The 24,300-nt window shown below is 39.3% G+C and overlaps 1 protein-coding gene across 6 annotated transcripts in view; it reads left to right on the top strand.

The window, feature by feature from the left end:
- Positions 1–24,300, top strand: part of LOC136857038 (palmitoyltransferase ZDHHC16) — a 135,073-nt gene that overhangs the window by 58,679 nt on the left and 52,094 nt on the right. For 2 of the 6 annotated variants that reach the window (XR_010858501.2, XM_067135387.2), the window contains exons 8-9: positions 3,594–3,715; positions 11,995–12,175. Coding sequence is in view for 4 of the 6 variants with exons in the window: in XM_067135387.2 (XP_066991488.2) it covers positions 3,594–3,715; positions 11,995–12,175 (303 nt within the window). In the remaining 2 variants the exon portion in view is untranslated. Of the gene's footprint in view, positions 1–3,593; positions 3,716–11,994; positions 12,176–15,597; positions 16,949–24,300 lie in introns of those variants that run through there. The other 4 variants (XM_067135390.2, XM_067135389.2, XR_011017530.1 and 1 more) reach the window with 3 other exon arrangements.

Genomic DNA, 24,300 nt, shown 5'->3' with positions numbered 1-24,300 from the left:
CATAAATATGTGGTAAGAATCATCATCATCATTTTCTTCTTCTTTGCTGTCTTAATCCACTTGCCAGATCTTTTCCACTTTCTTCTCCCAGTATGCTAAAAATGTTACATTCAGTAAATTATTACTTTTAGCAGAAGGGTTCAGATTTTTCCTATCCACCGTAAATCGAAGGCTAAGGCTCAAATGAAATGCTAGAGTCTGCTATCTGCTTCATGGGTTGACTGGAGTAGATGAAACCTTCTCCTCCTACAAACTTTCTTCCCACTTGCATGTACTTCCATGCTATTCGCTGTGAGTGAAAGACTGTACTGTGTACTGACTTGTCCATTTAACATTATGGTGTGTTATCGCCCTCAGTGGACCAAATAATATAAGAAGAATGCTACCAACCGAGTGGCTGTGCAGTTTGGGTCACGTAGCTGTCAGCTTGCATTCAGGAGATAGTGGGTTTTGAACCGCATTGTTGGCAGGCATGAAGATGGTTTTCTGTGGTTTCCCATTTTCACATCATGCAAATGCTGGGGCTGTACCTTAGCCATTTCCTATTCCTATTTTTATTTGTTTAAGGCAGCATGCTTAGTGTTCCCAGAAGACTCTTGAAACAGGTCTCCTCTGCAAGATATTGAGAAGTTTTCAGATTCTGTGAAATCTACATGCCATAGACACATGTATTATTGGAGCACCAAGTATTATAACGTTGTCTTGTAAAATGATGCTGATGAAAATTACGTATATCATGAGAAGTGACAAAACTGTGGGTTGCTTATTCAGACAGACTTTCTCTATTCACAAACTCTGGAGAAGTGAGTGTGCTTAAGAGTGGAATTTTAACCCACCAATCTTCTCCATTGGTGGAGCTGCCTAGTTGAGGCTGTAAAGACGTGCTCATTTTGCTCGGAACGACCTGGGTTTGACTCCCCATTAGGAAGTCAACAAATTTAGAAATGAGAGACTTCCCCTTCTGAGGAGGCACATAGATCACTTTGCCTACACCGAGCTCAATAGCTGCAGTTGCTCAAGTGCGGCCAGTATCCAGTATTCGGGAGAAAGTAGGTTCGAACCCCACTGTCGGCAGCCCTGAAAATGGTTTTCCGTGGTTTCCCATTTTCACACCAGGCAAATGCTGGGGCTGTACCTTAATTAAGGCCACAGCCGCTTCCTTCCCACTCCTGGTCCTTCCCTGTCCCATCGTCGCCATAAGACCTATCTGTGTCGGTGCGACGTAAAACAAGTAGCAAAAAAAAAAAAAAATAGCACTTTGCCTACAATAGAAGTTAGTACCAAGTTAATTCCTAGGCAAGTGAGCACAGAGCTGACCACTTCATCCCACTTAGTGCTGAGGTTATAGAAAGTCAAACTTGAAGTGAGTGAGTTGTAGAAGTTGTTCAAGGAACAAAACATTATATCATAATTCTTTGAAATGCTGCAGAAATTTTGGCAAAATTTATTAATTTTTATTGGTAATATTTTAAAGATTTCAAATCAAAAGTCATGTTTTACAAATATACTGTAATGGGTTGTGACGGTCCTAAAAACTAAAATCACTACTCAGGGAGGTTGTCTGTTCTTACTGTTGACTAAATTTTTTAAACTACTGTTTACTGTTAGTTACAAGTACACTTGCATTTGAGTTTTCCACTTCACTTAGTTTGTATTCTCAAATGTAGCCAAACACACACAGCCTTCTTGTGCCAAACTCCTACACAGACTCCCACAGCACAGTCTCATTCCCAGAGCAGTTCACTTCCAATCTCATCACAGTTTGAGTAATCAAGACCCTCTTACTCCTTGCAGACACACTGACTCGCTACTGTCTCGTAACTCACTCAAGACTGACTTACAAAGATACTGTAATGGGTTGTGACGGTCCTAAAAACTAAAATCACTACTCAGGGAGGTTGTCTGTTCTTACTGTTGACTAAGACTTCACTCTTTATATAGGTTTGTAGAAGATTCTTGAGAAAGTATCTTACAGTTTCTGTTCCCAGATCACTCTGGGGCTTTAACCATTGTTACCCAGTTTACAGCATGTTATAAGGAGCCCAGCCAACAATTCACTAGGGGTGTTATTTTGCTCACCACTAGCCCGCCAGCATTATAGTCTTCCTTCCCACCCTGTACTCTCCATCTTCATTGTCACATAATATAAAATTGTTGTTAGCTGGAGGCCTTGGCTGAATGGTCAGTATTGAGGCCTTCAGTTCAGAGGGTACCAGTTTTGGTTCGCAGCCGGTCAGGGATTTCAATCATGTCTGATTAATTCTTCTGGCATGGGACTGGGTGTTTTTGTTTGTCCCAACACTCTCCTCTTCATATTCATACAATACACCACACCACACAGAAACATGCAATAGTGATTACATCCCTCCACATAGGGTTGGCATCAGGAAGGGCATCCAGCCATAAAACAGGGCCATATTCACATGTTTGACACATTCGCACCCATGACTCCACAGATGTGGGAAAAGCTACAGAAGAAGAAGATTGCTATTAGCTGGAGTTGTTGTTTTTTTTTTCAAGTTGCTTTACGTTGCACTGACACAGATATGTCTTATGGTGATGATGGGACAGGAAAGGACTAGGAAGTGGGAAGGAAGCGGCCGTGGCCTTATTTAAGGTACAGCCCCAGCATTTGCCTGGTGTGAAAATGGGAAACCATGGAAAACCATCTTCAGGGCTGCCGACATTGGGGCTCGAACCCACTATCTTCCGAATACTAGATACTGGTCACGCTTAAACGACTGCAGCTATCGAGCTTGGTAGCTGGAGTTCTTAGAATTTAAAAGAGTTTGTAAAGAAAAATTAACATCATCACATTTTAGATTGGTGCTTTTTCAGCTCATATTAGTAGATATTATATCTTTTGGGTTTTTGCCATGTGAAAGAAACAGAAGTCATGGTTGGTCAATTTTTCCTTTTGAGGACACACAGCATTCATAAAATATAAAGATGCCCTGTAGTTTCCCTCTTTCAAACAGCAAAAACCCAAAAGATATCATGTCTTTCATCATTCTTGTTCTTCTTCTAAGGCCTTTTTATGAGCCTAGATATTCATCCACTTGTCTCTGTTTATTGATCTCCTCTTCTATGCTCTCATTTCATATGTCTTTAAATCTGCCTCAGCATCATCCACCCATTCTAATTTGGCTGTGCCCTTTCTCCATCTTCCATAAACTTTCTGCAGAGTCAGTTTTTCTTTCATCTTTAACCATAAAAATCATTTAAGTTTGTTCTGTGGTAATAACTTTAAAAGGAAATTTTGTGTAGAATTCTGGTGAAATTGAATGAGATATTTTACATAAGTTTTAATTTCCTAATTTTTGAGAATGTTGAGGTGGCCCAAACTCATAACTTTTTAAGATTGTATTCGAGGCAGAATAGCCTCAAATTAGTGTATATTCATTTTCCTCTTAGAGTTTATCAAATTATATTGTCATAGTAACTTAAGAAACAAACTTTGTATGAAGTTCTACTAATGAGTCTACCTCCTTCCGGGTGCTTCAGATACATAAATTCATAATTTTTATCAATATTTTTTGTAATACCAGTACTAGGGTTTTTGAGCTAATTTATATGGATCATCTTGCTTCCAGGAGTGTTCGTGGCTCTGGGATCCTTAACTCTGTGGCATGCAAGACTTATTAGTAAAGGAGAAACAAGCATTGAGGCTCACATCAATAAAACTGAAACCAAAAGACTAGCTGCCAAAAACAAGGTTTGTAACGAATGATTTCAGGTCTGTCATAGAGAATAGATGAGACTAGAAATAAGCTGTGCTGTGCTTCTGTAATGAACACACCTTAACAATGCTTTGTCTGCAATTTCATTGAAATTCTAAACATGTTACACTTTATGAACAAATTTATGTGTATTAAAGATCTGATATATTTGCTAATAATAATTTACTGTGGCTATTGTTAGCCCGGTTGTAGGCCTTGAATGGCAGACCCTTCAGCGAGGGGGGGGTTGTGTCTGCAGTGTACAGGAAACTGTGTGCTAATGTGATGGAGGGTAGTGTTTTGTGTGTGTTGGATGAGTTTCAGAGATGTTGGCATCAGCACAAAGACCCAGTCCCTAAGTCAAGGAAATTAACCATTTAAGATTAAAATCCTTTGACCTGGCCGACTATCAAGCCAGAGCCCTGAGGACCGAAGGCTGAGATGCTGACCACTCAGCCATCGAGCCGGATGATATATTTGCTATACATACACAGTAAAACCTCATTAAGACGTTTCTGCATGGGACAAGGAAAAATAATGTGTTAAGCGAGGAAACATGCTACTGAATACACGAATAAAAACTCTCCAACAGGGATATGGAAACGCTAGATACGATTTTTTCCAAGTTGAAGGCATTTGATGTCATCTGTCTGCGGATACAATGAAAAGTACTGTATAACTGCCATTTCTAAAGATGAGAGGAGAGTATTAAAAGGTGTGAAAAACACGAGAGAACAAGTATGAAAACCTCTTCCACTGGGCTTATAAAATAACAACAGTGCACTGAAGGTGTGAAAAAAAAGACAACAAATATAAAAAAAATTTGCATGGGGGCCCATAAAAATATCAAAATATCATTGCAGAAGCATTTTATTTCACATCAGTGGATTATTAAAGATTATTTTTTAGTCACACTATTAGACAATGAATTGGAAGTTACACTCAACCACGAGCAACTGTGAGAGAATGACAATGGCCACCATTTTGAATCCGACAAAACTTCAACCAACTGGAGTGATCAAGTCGAAACTCGAAGGTGCGAGTTTCAACATTTGCGCCACCTCTGTATGCTTGATGATGCAGGTGCCAGTCCACTTTCTGACAGATTTTAATTTTGTCTTCATTAGTAAGGAATTTCATGACCTTTTCTGTATCCATAACTAAACTATCACAAGACTATTACGCACCATGCTAGTCAACTTCACACGATTATGTTCCTAATCCAGATGTAGCTATCACACAACAAATATTTGCTACCCTTCATAGCACCAGTCTACACACAATACATTTCTAACTTCAAAATGCAATGCAAAATACAAGGACACTGTGTTATTCAGCAATTAAAAGTTAAAAATTTCATTGATCCGTATTGAAGAATATCACAATTAAAATTGAAATAATTGATAAGGAGATTCCACCTATTCAATACCAAAGAATAAGAAATGTAGTGAATTACATTCTCATTTAATAATAATTAGAAAAGGTACCGGTTTCGACCCTAGTCCAGGTCATCATCAGCCGATTAAGAAATGGAAAACAATGCATAGGATCAGTAGAAGAGGCAATATGAAAAGGAAATGAACGGGGGTAGACACTGTAAAACTTAGAAGAAGTAAAATACAAGTCATTCAAAAGAAAAACAGTGCGCAATTCTCTTAGCGGCAGCAAGGCATACGCAGCGCTAGGCAAAGTCCCACAATGATTATGAATAGCGGAGAACTGTTCAAAGCCAGTTATTTAAACACTGTCAGGCATAAAGTCACATAACAATCGAACACATACGAAGGTCCATATTCGTGTAGGAGTTGAAGACGAGCAGATTAATTGAAGCAACTTGCCAGCTCCCGGTGATCAGCGCGACACATTCAATATCAGGCACTGTGGTTTCAAACGCCAAAGTAAAATGGAGAATAGCTTGACGATCCAGTTATTTTCCTTGGTTGCGGGAAAATAACTGGATCGTCAAGCTATTCTCCATTTTACTTTGCACAGCTACAGCTAGGGCCAGAGTTCATGTTTCTTGAAATCATTGTTGACCAACAAAAACTCATGATAGTTGTTGTATACAAGCCACAAAAACAACAAATATGACTGAATTCTATTTCAATTACTTGACTTACTGCGTAGTTACGAGCATATTATTGCCATAGGAAACTTTAACACTAACATACTTTTTTTTTTTTTTTTTTTGCTAGTGGCTTTACGTTGCACCGACACAGATAGGTCTTATGGCGACGATGGGATAGGAAAGGCCTAGGAGTTGGGAGGAAGCGGCTGTGGCCTTAATTAAGGTACAGCCCCAGCATTTGCCTGGTGTGAAAATGGGAAACCATGGAAAACCATCTTCAGAGCTGCCGACAGTGATATTCGAACCCACTACCTCCTGGATGCAAGCTCACAACGACACGCCCTTAACTGCATGGCCAACTCGCCCGGTACTAACATACTTACTACTACATATGAGACAAAACAATTTGACATGTTTTCTTCCTGTCTTCTTCCTCCGTTTAGAGCCTACGAATCACATTTACTCAAATAACTATGCAACACATGCTCATTGACCACATTGTGACAAATAACACACACAAAATTTTAACTCGCAACCAGATTCCAGTCCCAGCCATCTTCACTTATTTGGCTGTCTTACTCCTTTCAAACACCAAAATATAAACCTAAGTATGTTATATCTAGAAACATATAAAAAAGCATTAATTTGGATGAGTTAAGACATGACACTTACCCAATCGGGTAGACATACTCTTATTGGATGATATAGACGCTAAAGCAGACAAGTTTTACTCCCTTGTAATCGCTCTCATAATTGCCCCTGAACAACGGATAAAAGTTACTCGTCCTTCTTGTCCTTGGCTAAATAGTAAAATTAAAAACATGGCCTACCGCAATGCACTTTTTCTTTAAGCGAACTCCTGTCCAAAATGACTTTGAAAACTATTGTGTATTTAGAAATCAAATTAAGCATCTCATTAAAAACTGAAAATTTACTTACTTACAAAGTATAACTGGAAAAAAAAAATATGAATTGTAACAGTGCTTGGAACACGCTTTGTTCCTCAGGTATAGGAAAGCCTCAGCAAAAACCTCATGTGCTGGACATACCTCTCAATAAGTTAAATGAATAGTTTACTGAAGAAAGAATACCACCTAATGTACAAAATTCCCTTAACTCAGTACTTAATCCCATTATTAACTGACCAGTAATGTTTTACATTTCATCCCGTAACTATTAACAGATTTTGAAAAGCGTTATGTTCTCTCAGATCAAAAGCCAAGCAGTTGACGGTATTCCTGTTACACAACATTGTTGAAGCTGTTTTATCAATCATTATCCAAATATTAAATGACTGCCTTACAACCAGAACCTTTCTTTCACTACGGAAATACTGAGTGAGTTGGTCATGTGGTTAAGGTTGCACAGCTGTGAGCTTGCATTCAGGAGAGAGTGGGTTCTTACCCCACTGTCGGCAGCTCTGAAGATGGTTTTCCATGGTTTACCATTTTCACACCAGGCAAATTCTTGGAATGTACCTTAATTAAGGCCATGGCCACTTCCTTCCCATTTTCCTATCCCATATTCACCATAAAATCTGTCTGTGTCAGTGCGACATAAAGTAAAAGAAAACACTATGGAAACAAGCCCATGTTATCCCTGTGCTTCAGAAATCCAATCCTTCCAAACCGTCTGATTACTAACAAATATCTATTCTCCCTACACTGTCTAAAGCACTTGAGCATCATCTGATTTATGAGCATGTGTGAATACTGAAGCAACCATTCACTCCTAGACCCATTGCAATCTGGCTTCAAGAAGGGTCACAGCACTGCTACAGCCCTGCTCAAAGTGACTGAGCACATGATAAGACATGCAGTGGACCGAAGACTGGTGACAATACTTACTCTCTTCAATTTTAGTATCGCATTTGACACTAAAAACATCCATGGTCTATTAAATTTTACTACTTCAACCAACAAACTATTAATTTCTTTTCATCGTACTTCAAAAATCACAAAAGCAACGGGTTATAAACCTTGATGAAACCTCTCACTGATTAACTGATCACTGATCACTGATTAATGGGTAGGCAAGCACCCCACTGGATAGTGTTTTAGGCTGTTTGCACTTTATTCTGTGTACAAATGACATTTCATCTACGAAAGGCATCTTTATGTGGACAACTTACAAATGTACTGTCAGTGTAAGACCTCTGATTGGCCTCTGTCCATAAGTGACATCAGTGCTCCTCCTTAACCCCTCCAAGATTCATCTAATCATTAGCTCTCAAAAATTGTTGACTGCTCTATGAGACAACTATTCCTATAATCATACGGAATGGCAGAGGTATTCCATTCTACCAAAGTGTGAGAAATCTTCGAGTGACAATGAATGAAACTTTAAAATGGTCTGAACATATTATGTGTGTTTGTAAAAAGATATTTATGCTGATTCATTCTCTCAAAAGAAACAGAAATATTCTGTCATGTGATATGACAGTCATACTTGTACAATCACTAGTGCTTCCCATTTGTGTCTTCTATGACATTATTCTTATAGACACAACAAAGGAGCACACTTTGAATCTTTGGCAAGTGCATAGTGGTTGTCTTAGATTTATTTACAATCTCAGTTATGTCAGCCCATACTATCATGCTATTTCATGGCTGAAACCTGATAAACATACAGATACAGATATACTGGCTGCTCACTGAAGTACACCACTATACATTTCATCCCAACTTCCACAGAAGTACCTGTTCTGGTTCCTCCCTTTCTATCCCTATCTACCAAACCTCTGTGTATAACAATTCTTTTGTTGTGATGGGTTCCGGACTTCGGAATTCCCTGTCTGTCAGTGTCAGAGATACCATCTCATTACCTAAATTTAAGACCACTTGCTGAGACCCCCTGCTGAATACAGCTGACTAATTTGTATGATTGAATGAGTGTGAATTAGTAAAGTGTAATGTATTATTTATTATTACGTACACTAAGCTCTGTTACCTTTGAAATATTGCTAATTAATTAATTAATTAGTAATACTTCAAAGATAATTAATTAATTAATCTATCTTCTATCTGTAATCTTGATAATGGAGAATTATAATGTTAATGAGACATTGTTTAAAATAACCTATGATAAAAATCAGAATATATATATATTCGTTTACGGCCATTAGAGACCACGTTAGATAACAATTACATGTTTCTGGAAGCCTTCCTCACAGCCCAGAACTTCAGCATCCTCTCTCTGGCAGCCTGTCTTCTTTCGTCCGTCCACCCACGGTTAAGTTTTGGTTCGTCATGGAATCCCTGAAATCTGTCGATCACTGACCTAAACTTTGTTCGGTTTGAGATGTCTTCCGAATTTAGTCCCACCTGTCTGAGATCCTTTCTTACCTCCCTGAACCATTTGTCCGACACTTTAGGTCTGCTGTCTAGTATTGTGAAAATCCTTTTTGTTAGTCTCTTCTCATCCATTCTAAATAAATGCCCATAGAATTTAAGTCTCTGTTTTCTCATGGACTCAGTTAGCCTTTCATTGTCTCGGTAAAGTTCTTCCCTTCCTCGCAGCCTATACTGTCCATCCACAATCTTTGGATCCATTATTTTGCGAAGGATCTTTCTTTCAAATTTCTCAGCTTCTCTCAGTCCCGCTTTTCCTGTCATTTGGAGGCATTCACTAGCATAAAGACATTCCGTTTTAATCACTGTGTTGTAGTGCCTTAGTTTAGCTCGTCTGGAGATGGTTTTCTTCTTGTATATAGGATATGTCCTTCAAAAAGCCGCAGCCATTTTCTCCCGTCTGGTGTTGTTTGCTTCTCTTTCATTTGTTTTCAATTGCTGTTAAAAAATAAATGTAAACATTGTGAAATGCTTTAGCAGTGAATATTCCTGTAAAGCGAAGTCATGGAGGAGCTGGAGACAGTCTTACATTTGTTCTATTTCTCACCCTGATACTCGATCAAGTAATGTCAGAAGAATCGGAATCACTTTTGTTATCCAAGGATGCAGTATCACTTACAATGTTTGCAACACCACTCTTGAATTCACTAGACTTCAGATCAGATTCTTCATCTCTAACCACTTAAGAGAACAAACATGAATAAAATACAAGAGAAGAATAGTTAATGTCTCTAAGCATGTTTTTCCTTTTACCTGTCAGCTGGTTCATTGCTATGTGACAGTGGCTGATGCCCTCTCACTGTGATAATTTGAAAAGTAAAATTATGAGCCACTCTGTGGCTACTTGAGTAATAAGGTGTACAGAACGTTTATATTTGTGGGTTTTAGTTTATTTTCTGCATACCACTAGGTTGCCTGAATATTCTTGCAGTTTTCATTTTTTGTAAAATTTAATAACCTGAAATCTCGGGTTTTCAGGTTAAGAGGTTAAGTAATGTATTTGGGGAGATGCCTTCTGAATGAGTTATTTTACTATAAATCAAGTCATAAATACAAAGAAACACGAATAGAAACACACAGGAGGGTTGATGTTCCTATATTTATGTACGATTTATCATTTGTTTGCTTCTACTTTTTCATTCATTTACCATTTGATCTGCTTTTAGAGCTGTTGCCCTGGTGGCAGATTCCACATCAGTTGTTTACTTAGTCTTTTCTTAAACGATTTCCATTACTTATATACAACCTGTGACAATAAAGTTCGGTGAATAGTCCTATACTATCAACATAGATGAACAATGCACTGTCCTTCGAAATAGTCCCCTCCCATAACTATGCACTGCTGAGATCGGCGATACATGTCCTGGAAACTTTGTAAGAAGGCTTCCTTTGGGATGGTGTTCCAAAGCCTCGTCATGTTTTGTTGGATATCATGAATAATGGTCAAATCTCTCTCCTTTGAGTCGTGGGAATAAGAAGTAGTCTGGAGGATTAAGATCTGGCGAATATGGGGGATGTTCAAGTTGCACCACCCCCTTTTTTGCCATGAACTGTTTGGCGATATTGGCTGTGTGTGGGCGAGCGTTGTCATGGACAAAAAAAACCATGAACCTTGTTGTGCGTACTGGGGTCATACCTGCATAGACGTTTCATGAAACGGGTCAAAATTTCATTGTACTGTGCAGCATTCAGCGTTGTTCCCTCAGGTAGAAATTCCTTGTGGATAATGCCTTGACTATCGAAAAAGGTGATGAGCATGGTTTTGATGCGTGACTTTTCTGCTCTGACCTTTTTCCGACAAGGGGATCCCGGAGAACGCCCTTCCATGCTTTGCCGTTTTGTTTCAGGGTCGTACCTGAGACATCAGGTTTCATCCTCAGTGACGATAATGCTCAAGAAATTTGGTGTCGCATCCACTGTTTCGACAAAATCCTGTGAAGCCTCTAAACGTGCCTGCTTCTGATCAGTCGAGTGGTGTGGCACAAGACGAGAATTCGTTTTCCGCTTCCCTAACTTCTGGTTAACGATTTGTTGCACGGATTCATGGTTAATCTGCAGTTCATCTGCTGTCATGCGCTGATCATTCGTGATTAATGTCTTCACCTTCTCAATGTTTTTGTCATTGACGGCGGTCACTGGTCTTCTGCTACAGGGGTTGTCAGAAACACTTCCCCAGCCTCCTTGAAAACAGGCGAACCACTCATACACATACTTCAAGGACAGTGCTTGATCTTCATAAACACGTACCGACATCGCATGCATTTCTTTTGGTGTCTTGCCAAGCTTAAAACAAAACTGTCCATTGATCTTTTGGTTGTTCATGTTCCTGTTCGCAGTTCAGAACCAATGCACTAAACACGCACTGTGTCAAAGAGGTCTTACATGGCACACACACGATGCTAAATTGAACAACGTTAGGAGCAGGTGGTCAAAACCTGCTGCTACGCAGGTGCAGCGTTGCGTGTCGCCAGTGTTGCTGGATCAACTGTTCTGACTTCATTCACTGAACTATATTGTCACAGGTTGTATATTCAAAATAGTGTAGGGTATATTGCTAGTCTGAAGATCCTCTGCCATGCATGGAGTATCATACCCCCCCCCCATTTTTTTTAAAACCAACCTTGTAGTAAAATGTTGTAAGGGAATTTAAATAGAAATTGTTAAAATGCAAGCATTACTCAGTATTATCAGCTGTCAGTATTTGTTCTAATAGAGCACTAAAAGTTTTACAAGAGGGTGCTGCATTCTTCCAACCTTTATGTTACTTTTTTCCAGAATTATTTGTCTTTACAGTAATGGCTATAAGTGAATTGATGTGTATTTACTTTTGAGACAGACTATACAGTGCTTGTTTTAGGTGTATGTGAATCCATACAACTTGGGCAGAAGAAAAAATTGGCGCCTGTTTCTGGGTCTAATACGAGGCAGAAAGTGGCGACATATACTACTACCATCGAGACACAAACCACCAGGCAATGGACTTACGTGGCAAACTTTCCAGTCTGACTCCGAGAATGAACATGACTCGTCAGAGGAGGGTGATCCATAATGTGTATTTAAAAATAGGAAGACTCTCATTGGTTGTGATACCTGTGTTTGTATCTAACAGAATAATATTCTTCATTCCATAGTTCTCTCATTTTACAATCCACAGAATAATACTTTGTGTTTGATGTTGTTTTTAAAGTGGAATTTCCCTTCAGGGTCTTGTTTAAATCAAACACGCACAATTCATCCACCAGAGTACCTTTAATGCTGAAGGCTCCAATTCAGCATGCATTGTGTGTTTTCTAAAACATAATACAAATACAGTACTTAGTTTATAGAAGTAAATTATCTCCAAACTAAACCTATTAATCAAGTAATACCACTTACTTGTCTCTTTCCTCTAATTACCCCAAGTTTAATTAATTAAGCTAAGGTTTTAGTTGATGCTTTAGGTAGCTTCTCTGTGGACAGAACACTTAAGTGAGTGATTGACTGACACAGTATTTGAAATTATGTAAGTCAGCAATATGTGTAGACCTGGGTAGTACCCATCCAGGTATTAACCACGCCCAATATTGCGTAGTGAAATACAACATAGGATTTATCACTGGCTATTCGCGGCAAGAATATGAATGATTGTTGTTAGTCGGAGATGTTAGTGGCACTTTGTTATAAATTAGAATAAGCAGCATGATGTTACAGCATCATTGAATGCACCGTCTTGGTTCCTCTTTAGTTCCATTGTTTTGAAGTTAGGTCTGGATTTGGTTCTGGGTAAGGCTGCTAAGTTTAGGAGCCTGGTAAGGCTGTTTTGAAGGAAGCCTGGGTATCTGCGTGATGGTATTTAGGTGGCGGAATTTACCAAGGTCTCTGCTACTCGATCCACCAAGGCAACCCTGATTCTTATATTGATAGTGGTCGTGGGTTTAAGTTGGTGTAGGAGGGGGTAAGATCTTGGTTTACCAGTTTTGGTAGTTGAGTTCTCTGGTCTGCTGATTCTCTACCCTTGGCAGATTTCTCCAGAAGTCTGAACTGGTGGCAGCGGGTAAGCCAGCTCTTTGTCCTTGATAACAGAAATAGACCGGTTGTCTGGACTGGTAGCAGTGGGTGGGCCAGCTCTCTGGGATGCTGGTCCATGCTGGTGGGGGCGCTAGAGCTCGTTGGCTCTTGCTGCTGGGAGGTCTTACTCTCTCTCATCCTTGAGGGCTTATTTTAGTTGGTCTTGCTGCAGCATTTATATTGAATACAATTTATTTCTCGCTACATGTACTAGTGAGCTCTCTTGCTGACTGCTGAAGGTGCTATCAAGTGTCAAAGTCATTTAGTACTGTTGACTCATGTTTCTGACTAGTGTAAACCACTCTGGTCTAAACAAACATTCAAGTTTGAAATGAAAGACTGTGTTTTTGCAATGTATAATGTGCCCAATTGCACTTTTTAGAAATAAAGGCTGAAGTAATTGTTTACGGTTGCTTCACATTAGGCAACAGGAATCGGCTACCAGTCACCTGTGCTTGTAAAACATTGTTTTAAACAGAGCTCTTCACACTAGGCTACTCTGTAGCCAAGCTACAGTAAGAAGCCGGCGACCAACTGTGAAGTAGCTGAGGCAGATTTCGCAACCACGGCTGGCAACAGCTAGTGAACCATTGCTTTGTATTGGGATGTCCAGCTACTCGCCCTCAGTTGTGTTCCGTTCAGAATTCCCTTCAGTGTCACTGTGCATTTCAAGTTCTTTTTTCGTTACGTATTCTGTTTCAGAATACTATAAACTGCATTCACTGTGAATGATCTATCTAGACAAGTGAACCAAACAAACATGGAATATGTAATTATACAAATTATACAGCCATCTAGAACTTAAACTGTGACAAATATAGTACTATAGTTGAGAAGAAAAATGCATCGTCTCAAGTAATGACTAACATTTCCAACTTATCTCAAAGTTAAGGCTATATTTCTTTAGCCAGTATTGCTTTTCTCAACTTGGTATTCACACTTTCGAAGAGTTCATTAAAGGATTCCTTTGACATTCTGAAGTAATTAAAAAACTTGGTACCATCAACACATAAATCATCGAAGAGAGAAAAGTCCTTTTTTTCCATACAATCTATCGACATAAGATGTGAATGAAATCTGTGAAGGTTTCTTTTTGGCAATAACAAGAGCAACAGGAGAACTCAGGCTGGGGAAGGTGACTAAGTAGCGTGGCGACACAGAATTCACATGAGCTACTCTGTAGCAGATTCCAGCTGCCTGGTGTGAAGCAGCCGTTAATTTAACACTAGGTACTGAAATGAAATATGAATATGATACGGCAGCGTGCGTCACAGATTTCAGAGGTTAGATTATATTTTCTCACCCCTGGTTAAATTTCAAACGGGCTGTAACTTTTTGCGGAAAGGTTATCATACTATTTTTTAAATTATTTGTTTTACATCACACGACACAGATAGGTCTTATGACGACAGTGGGATAGGAAAGGGCCAGGAGTGGGAAAGAAGCAGTCGTAGCCTTAATGCCTGGTGTGAAAATGGTAAACCACGGAAAACCATCTTCAGGGCTGCCGACGGGGTTCGAACCCACTATCTCCTGAATGCAAGCTTGCAGTTGCATGGCCAACTCGCTTGGTGGTTATCATGCTCTGCTGGAGCCTGAAATATGTTTTCATGACAGTTGCAGTCGTAGGTTAGGTTAGGCTAGGTGATAATGAGTAAGAAAATTAAATGTTTGCCACAGAAGCCACTGGAGTGGTGCTGAAATGGAAATGAGCATGTGTATTCACGTAGTATCTGTCATTCACTTCTTCCTTTGAGGTATATTTGCGGTAGTTTTGCGTGTTTATGACTCTATCCTGGATTGCAATCAAGAATTCTTCTGTTTCTCCTTGGAGGTAGCAGTGTTTTAGCCAGAGAATGAATTTCAGTCTGTCAACAGATGGTTGACTTAGATAGTGAAGATAAGAACCATGGAGTTCTTTCTGCTTCCAGGCTTGTTGTAGTTGTTCTGTGTTGGCAAATTTTGGAGGAGTCGACATGTTTTTTAGATTGAGTGGACTAAACTTATCATTAGCACAAAAGATAGGTAAGTTTTCTGTCTGTTCATGGCATATCTTCCTGAGGTTGAGTTTTCATCTTCTTCCACTTAGACGTGGCAAATTCATTCGCTCAATTTCAGAATTAGGATGAAACATTCTGTTTGTTGTCAGACATGTCCTCATTTATCTCTCCAAGTCCACTAAATTTGTTTTAGACCAATTAGTGACACCAAATGAGTAGATGAGAACAGGGACTGCAAAAGTTAATTGCTTTTAGTTTTTTTCTGCACTTAGTAATGATTTTGAAACAGCTGTGGCTCTTTCAAAGAAAGCAGTCTTTAGTCTTTCTTTGAAGGTTGAGTTACGGATCCCTTTAAGTTGATGGAAACCCAAGTACTCTGTAGAGGAGGTGACTTAATTTGTGGTTCTTTTCAGATGCCTTTATGTTGTAGCCGTAGCCTGTCCTGTTGAGTGTTCAGCTCAGTGGATTAAGAGCTACACAAAACCACAAGGGACTAATGGAGTCATCTTGGAATCTTCCTCTCCTGGATTTCCCTCATTTGGAAGTGCTGTCTAAGTCGGACTTGTGTTGCCCATTCCGACATTGCTGACTGCAGGTAGTTACCAACTGCTGGATGTACTTTGTACATTCTGAGGACTTCCACGAGGTAATCATGTAGCACTGAATTAATGGCCTTCTTATAATCAGTATAGGTCATGTGGAGATTTTTGTTTCTATAGGTGGCTTGGCAACTACCACACTGTCAATTATAAGTTGATCTTTGCACCCTTTAGAGTTCTTGTAGCAGCCTTTTTGTTCTGTCAGGATTCTAGCATTTAGGCAGTGATTGTAGATTTTGGTGGCCAGTATGGATGTAAATGATTTGAACAGTGTTGACAGACAAATGATTAGTCTGTACTTGGAGGGATTACTGGTTTCTTCTTCCTTAGGCAGCAAGTAGGTGATACCTTTCATTAAGAATCTGAATGCATTTTGTGGGTTCTCAAGGAGATAGATGTCTGTGTAACACTTGCTGTTTGCTTGAGAGGACTTCATACCAATAACTAGGCACTCCGTATGGACCTGGTGATTTCCAATTTGCTAGTTTCTGGAGGTACTCTTTCAAGTCCTTGGATGTTATTTTCACACTTGGCATGACATTTATGTTTCTCATTATCCAGCCAAGAAGCATCCCTTTGATAGTTTTCAGGATTTTCCCAGATGTCTGACCAGAATTTTTCAACTTTGTGTTGACTTGGAACTTGATCTTTTGTTCCTTTACTTTTTGTCAGCAGAGATCTACAGAATGCTTTCTCATTGGTTTGGAAGAATCTGTTTTCCTGCCGCCTCCTTATACTTTCTCTATACCTTCACAGTCTACTGGAAAGCACTTTCTGTCGTTGGATATTAAGGTCTATGATGTCTGTCAGTTTGTCGTGGGTTAGCTCTTGTATTTTGAATGTTCAGATGATTTTCTTGGTTTCTTTCACCAATTTCTTGATCTGTTGATGTTCTTTCTGTCCAGAGATAGATGTCCTAAGTTGGCCTTGATGGTCTTCACCTTTTCCTTCCTTGATTCTTCTCATCCATGGAGGATCATTATCGTGAATCCAGCTGGGTGGAGTTTTCTGAAGCTGTGTATTTAGTCCCAAGGATCTAAATACTGCAAAACCAGAGCAATAGATGGCACAATGGAGCTCTTTATGGAAGTGGCATTTTGGATGTGCTGAAGTAGTATGTGCACATTCACATGTTCATTTACTTATTCAGAGCTTGGGGAGTAGATATCTGGCTGTCAGGTCAGTACCTATGAATTCAAACCATGCAGTCTGGAAAGTGCGTTCTAGTTTTTGGAAATTTTGAGAAGTTTGCAGGTTTGTTTCACTATCATGAAGTACAGGTGGCACATCTTGGTTCATTATTTGAGGTTCGCTGTTATCATTTTCTCTGCATAATTCTTTTCCTTAGTCATTCTCTAAAGCAGTGAGTACAGTACTTGGGAGAAGATTGTTAGTGATGAACTGATGATAGTGGCATGTGGCCTCCGAAGAGGCCTGCTGCAGGTCTTTCGAGTTGACGCCGTGTAGACGACCTTGGCATCTATGAGAACAGGGCCCTACCTATGATAAATTCTAATGAAGACGGCACACACACCCAGCCCCCGAGCTTTTGGAATTAACCATTGAAGAGTTGTTGGGCCTGCCTGTTCAGCTCTTGACCACCAATGGCTCGTCTGCTGTCACATCGAGCACCAGCTCCAGATGTGCCCTGGCGATCTCCAGGCACCGACGTTTTCTCCCAGGCTCTTGTTTTACTTTGTGTCTCCATCTTTGACGGGTAAGCCATTTTTGCCTACAGCCAAGTCTGATATTTCAGATGCCCTTAACCATGGGTACAATCGCTGTTTGCAGCCGCTCACCGCGGGTCAGATGCTGCAAGGGTGGCTTCTTTTCAGGGTTTTCTTTCCCCTAGACAGGTTGCCTTCTCTATAACTGTGGAGTTCTGCCTAGCCCGCTCTTTTCAGCCGCTGCCCTTTGGGGCAGAGGGACCTGGGGCTGCCGAGTGCAGGTGCGCCACTCCTTGTGACTATTATTAGAAGCTACAGTCCTAAAGCCAGTACGAATACCGTTTTCATGATCCATAGTCATCAAAAATTTTGTTTTTAGGAGGGATAGTGCTCCATTTCTTTCTCTTTTTCTCCTGTAGAGCATTTGCAATGCTGTCCAGTGTTCTAATAACATCTTTGACTTCCTTGTCAGAAAACCTGCCCACTAATGGGAGTAATTTGTTAAAATCTTCTAAGGAAGGATTCAAAATATCAAAATATCCTGCATGTCTTCATAATTAAATGATCAACATTTCTGGAGGTTGTAGCTGATACACCTGGTTGGGTAAATATATGCTTATGGCACGCTTGGCGACTAGTTTATCCAGAGCACACCGTCTTCCTTCAAATAAAATGAAACCTCAGCTATATCCACAGAGATGCTATAATTTCCATTATAAAGACCTTCACAGGAAAGTACATCATCCAAATCTCTTACCCCAATGGGATTGATGATTAGGACACATTTGTGGCAAAAATCATACCTGCAAGTTAGTTCCTCGTATGTTATTTTCAATCCACTAACATCCATCTTGGGATATTCATTGATATCTAGGTCTAGTTCAGTCAGGACTGCCTTTATTTCTTTACCAGTATTGGAGCATAGGCCCAGGTACTCCAATAACTCACCAAATGATTGTTTGGTTGGCTCATCCCAACTCACAAATCGAGCCAAATAAAGGGAATCATTTAATAGTGGACAAGACTCTGGCATATTTTCCTGTTGAACAAGTAAAGGTGGTATTCTTGCATTAAGTGGTACAAATAGAAGTTCTGCTGTAAACATATCTATTTCACCCTGAAAGACACCAACGTACATATTACAGCCTTTGCTGTTCTCTGCAGGCACCTTTCATTACCATAAAATAAAATAAAATAACTTAAACAGTATTCCTTCTTCTTCTTCTTCTTCTTCTTCTTCTTCTTATTATTATTATTATTATTATTATCATCATCATCATCATCATCATTATTATTATTATTATTATTCACTTCATTACAAATTAAAGGTAATATATATAATGCATGTATTTACTTTTTGGGTAAATATATATTTTCCTTCACATTTTTAGGTCATTTTCTTGCTATTAGTCATTTTTAAAGGATTTTTAGGTAACTTTACAGGTCATTTCTGAGCATTTATTAGGTCATCAGTCTGAGCCCTGCTAATGACTTGGCTGCAGTATGGAAATCGTTTGCAAGAACGTAAGTTTTGACCTAGATGAATGCCATCAAAAGACAAACACGCTTCCACATTTTACCCTTCTACAGTTCATACAGCATTCTGAGATTCTTTGGGATACTGGACTTCTCTTCATTGAGCACTGTACATCTTGCATCGAGAAAGAGACTCCTCACACTCTGATATGGCAGTAGTTGCAAGGGGTATCTCAGGAAGTCAGTGTTATAATAAAAGTAAGACTAGTATTTTCTACTTCAAAAATGACTTTCAGCTAGAGTTCTTTTAGCTCAGACTCAGTCGTATTATCATTGAAGAGGTAGCATGGAGGAATTACAATATGAGATGCTAACCCTTGAAAAATGTAAGTCGTGTGGCAATATCGTCCTCCTAGCTAAATTATCCTGCAAATACTGAACCTCAGGTCGAATAGTCATATCGTAGATGATAAGAGAACCAAAGGCTCTTTCACACAAACTCATACAGAGAGGGATTTCCTTTGCCAAAAAAATGTGTGTTTGATGGTTATTTCACTGCACATGTGCTTAACTTGTCGTAAGGCACATTTCTGTTCTTTCAAGGAAAATCACCTTCACATCATTATTTTCAGAGGCACTTTATATTCATATTCTTGAACTCTTCATGAAGGTCTCTGTGTATCTTTTTCAGTTTCTTTACAGTAGCCTGCAACAATTTCAGTTTATGTCTGTCTGCGATATGCACATTTTGAATTACTGACTTCCCAGCACTTTTGAACAAGAAGAGTCGGATATTCAGTCTGGACACTTTCAGTTTTTAACACAATACAGCTCCGTATGTCATCCTAATCTGTTATATCAGTGTCGTTTACACACTGGTGATAATATGTTTGGTACACCTTTGCTTGTTTTCTTCATCACTATCTGGATGTTCATGGTTTTGCTTTAACTGCCTCCTTGGTTGTTTGCATTTCACTATTTTTTATTTATGGTAAGTAGGGAACTCTGACTGTACACTTCCTGATTTTTTATGTTTCTTTCCATCACCTAAACCAGATGGGTGGGAATATAATTTCATATACTGTACAGTAATTATTTAAATTTCATGAATTTTAAGTATAAGGTCATATACTCATGCAAGAGGACCAGTGGGCACACTTAATGAAAGAATAAAATAATGAGGTAGCCAGCTTCTTACCTAGGCAGGAAATAGCCTTAAATCATTTCTCTTTCTTTAGTAGAAGATTACAGCATGGAAATTCCTGGAAGGACAGTTGTTTCTCTCTTTCCTTAGTGTTATTAGTGTTGTTATACAGTGCAATACAGCGAAAAAGAATGACAATTTTTTTTAACTAAATAATGAAGCTGAGGATGGAACGTAGCGATAGCCGACAGCAAACTAGATGCTACAAGCAGGGCAAATGCTAACACTCAGCGGCTGTATGGGATGTTACTAGGGTATATAGAGTTTCTGTCAGGATGGCTAGGTCTTTTATAATAAACTAGCAAGATACCCCTGCTTCGCTACGGTATTATGTTGTTTTTGTTGTTAGTCGTTTAGTCGCTTTCGACTCTCCGTGACCCCATAGACCAAAGTGCGCCATTTCTTCCTGTTATGAACTATTTTCCGAAGTTTTTCTAAATTGAGAGCCGTGGCTTCCTTGATGCCATCAATCCACCTCATCCGTTGTCGCCCTCTTCTCCTGTTACCATCAGTCTTCCCCAGCATTAAGGTCTTTTCCAGTGAATCATGTTTTCTCATAATATGACCGAAGTACTTTAGTTTCTGTCTGAGTATTTGACCTTCCAGTGAACAGCCTGGGTTGATTTCCTGTAATATGGACTTTAGACCTCTTCGCAGTCCACGGAACTCTAAGGAGTTTTCTCCAACACCATAGTTCAAATGCGTCTATTCTTCGACGCTCAGCCTTTCTTACTGTCCAGGTTTTGCTTCCGTACATTGCTACTGGAAAGACCATAGCCTTCACTATACAAATCTTTGTTCTTAAAGTTACGTCTCTACTCTTGAAAATGTTATCAAGGTTGGCCATTGCCTTCCTCCCAAGGAGCAAGCGTCTTTTAATTTCATGGCTGCAATCGCCATCAGCAGTTATTTTGGAGCCCAAGTAGATGAAACTAGGAACAACCTCCATTGTTTCACCATTTATATGCCAAGAGGTGATAGGTTTAGTTGCCATGATCTTTGTTTTCTTGATATTCAACCTTAGTCCAGCTTTTGCACTTTCTTCTTTCACCTTCATTAGTAGATACTTAAGTTGTTCTTTACTTTCTGCCAACAGGGTGTGTCATCAGCATATCTAAGGTTATTTATATGTATCCCATCAATTTTAGCTCCAGTTTCTGTTTCATCTAATTTGGCATTCCTCATCACATACTCTGCATATAAGTTGAATAAGTAAGGTGACAATATGCAGCCTTGACGTACACCTTTCTCAATCTTGATCCATTCAGTTGTTCCATATAGGGTTCTCACCGTAGCTTCCAGATCAGAGTAGAGATTTCTCACAAGGCAAATAAGATGATCTGGTACTCCCATAGTCTTGAGTACTTGCCACAATTTATTGTGGTCAACACAGTCAAAGGCTTGAGCATAGTCAATAAAGCATAAGTATAGGTCTTTCTGGAATTCTCTTGCTTTCTCCATAATCCAGCGAATATTAGCAATTTGATCTCTGGTTCCTCTGCCTTTGCGGAAACCGGCTTGTTCTTCAGGTAGTTCTCGATCTACATACTGCCGAAGCCTATTTTGCAGGATCTTGAGCATAACCTTACTAGCATGCAATATAAGTGCGATTGTTCAGTAGTTTGAACATTCTTTAGCGCTGCCCTTCTTTGGAATTGGGATGAACACTGAGTTTTTCCAATCTTTTGGCCACTGCTGGGTTTTCCATATTTGCTGACATATTGAATGTAGCACTTTCACAGCATCCTCTCCTAGGATTTTGAACAGTTCTGCTGGGATTCCATCATAACTACTTGCCTTATTGTTTGCAATACTTTCTAGGGCCCACTTGACCTCACTTTGTAGGATATCTGGTTCTGGCTCTGACAACAGAGTAACTTCATCATCAGGAGTATTCCGCTCTTTCCTATACAAATTGCCTACATATTCCCTCCACCTTTCCTTAATCTCCTCTGCTTCAGTAAGATCTTTTCCATTTTTATCTTTTATCATTCCAATCTTCACCTGGAATTTCCCTCTGATGTCTCCAATTCTTATGTAAAGATCTCTTGTCTTACCCAGTCTGTTATTTTCCTCAATTTCCTTGCATTGTTCATTCAAAAAGGCATTCTTATCTCTTCTAGCTAGTTTCTGAAACTCTGCATTTAATTTAGACATCTTCGATCTTTCCCCTTTGATTTTTGCATTCCTTCTTTCTTCTGCTATTTGTAGTGCTTCACCCGATAACCATTTGGCCTTCTTCTTGTTCTTTTTCTTGGGAATATGCTTTTCCGCTGTCTCCTTAACAACACAGCGTACTTCTGACCATAGCTCTTCTGGAACTCTATCTGTTAAATCTAATCCATTAAATCTGTTTCTAACCTCTACTTATATTCAAGAGGTATGCTATTTAGGTCATATCTGCTTGATGGTTTGGCTCTGTCAATCCTTTTTAATTTGAGCCAAAATTTGGAAATTAAGAGCTCGTGATCTGATCCACAATCAGCTCCAGGCCTTGTTTTGGATGACTATACAGCGCTCCTCCACCTCTGACTACAGAGTATGTAGTCGATCTGATTCCGACATTTACCATCTGGCGAGGTCCAGGTGTATAGGTGTAGTTTGGGCAATTGAAACATTGTGTTGGTAATGACCAGTGAGTTGTCTTGACAGAATTCTGGGAGTCTCTGTCCAGCTTCATTTGTTGTGCCAAGGCCAAATTTTCCCGTTACTCCATCTACAGTTTGATTTCTTACTTTGGCATTCCAGTCGCCAATAATGAAGACGACATCCTTCTTTGGTGTTAACTGTAGCAATTCTCGTAAGTCTTCATAGAACTGATCAGTATCTTCCTCTTCAGCTTCTGTGGTTGGTGCGTAAATTTGTATGACTGTGATGTTAAAAGGTTGGCCTTGAAAACGTACAGACATCATTCTATCAGTTTTAAAATTGCACCCAATTATAGTGTTATGCACCCTGTTGCTAACTATGAGGGCAACTCCATTTTTCCTTTGGTTTTCATGTCCAGAATAGTAGACCATGTACTCATCTGTAGCAAATTCACCCATACCAATCCATCTCACTTCGCTTATTCCCAGTATATCGATGCCCAGTCTCTTCATTTCTCGTTTGACTATATCCAGCTTTCCTTGATACATGGATCTTACATTCCAAGTTCCTAAACAATACTGTTCCTCACAGCATCGCACATTTCTTGAGGCTTCTCTCAACGTAGTTCCCCCCGGAGATCCGACTGGGGAACTTGAAACTCCGGAATATTTTGAATTGAGCAAAGCCATGGGGTTTTCTTGGGAAATTTATAATTGAATGCTTAACATTTTATATATAATCACGATCTGTCAGCAAAGTTCCTCCCATTTTTCAATCTTTCTTTCTAGTAATTGATTTTGTACTTCCCGGGCTAGCTCCAGGTATTCCACCTGGTCATTTGGGTCCCTAAATCTTTGCCATTTTTTCCTATAAGTTTTTTTAATATGGATCAAATCCTTGAGGAAATCCGGCGTGGTGTCGTCTTGGGTGCCTTGGCGGTACTGAACCCGTGGTCGGACTGCATTCGTAGTCATTACCCGGCCAGGACCCATTTCCAGCATGGTCCACACATTTTGATGATGGTCCAGAACATTATTTTTATTATTAGGATGGGTGATATTAGTTGAATTTAGGTTATTATTATTATTATTATTATTATTATTATTATTATTATTATTATTATTATTATTATTATTATTATTATTATTATTATTATTATTATTGATGTTCTGGACCCCGCAGCAAGATGCAAGACCGCTTCTTGGTGGTATATTGCATCTGCTGCAGTTGTCATTGCTGACAATCTGACCAGCACCATTGTCGTGCATAGGCAAGTGCGCAGGATTTCTGGCGATACGAATGATATACTTCCGTGCATTATTGACCTTATTATAGAGATGAACAATTGCACGGTCAATATCATTCTTATCGTTTATTTCAATTGTGTTTAAATTTTTATTTATATGCCAGGAAAATCTACTGGAATCTAACAAAGTTCTCAAAATGAAAAGATGGCTCTTGAAAACAAACCCAGGAAAGATTTAAAATGATCAGTTTATGATCAGAATCAAGTACATTATGAACAGTAAAATCAATTGGTCTCAACTCCTTTTTCACCCCACTGCAGTTAAGTTGATTTAT

The sequence above is a fragment of the Anabrus simplex genome, chromosome 1 (genome assembly GCF_040414725.1).
Source record: "Anabrus simplex isolate iqAnaSimp1 chromosome 1, ASM4041472v1, whole genome shotgun sequence".
Classification (NCBI taxonomy): Eukaryota; Metazoa; Arthropoda; class Insecta; order Orthoptera; family Tettigoniidae; genus Anabrus; species Anabrus simplex.
The sequence above is the reverse complement of the archived record's forward strand: the minus strand, read 5'-3'. Positions and strand labels throughout refer to the sequence as shown.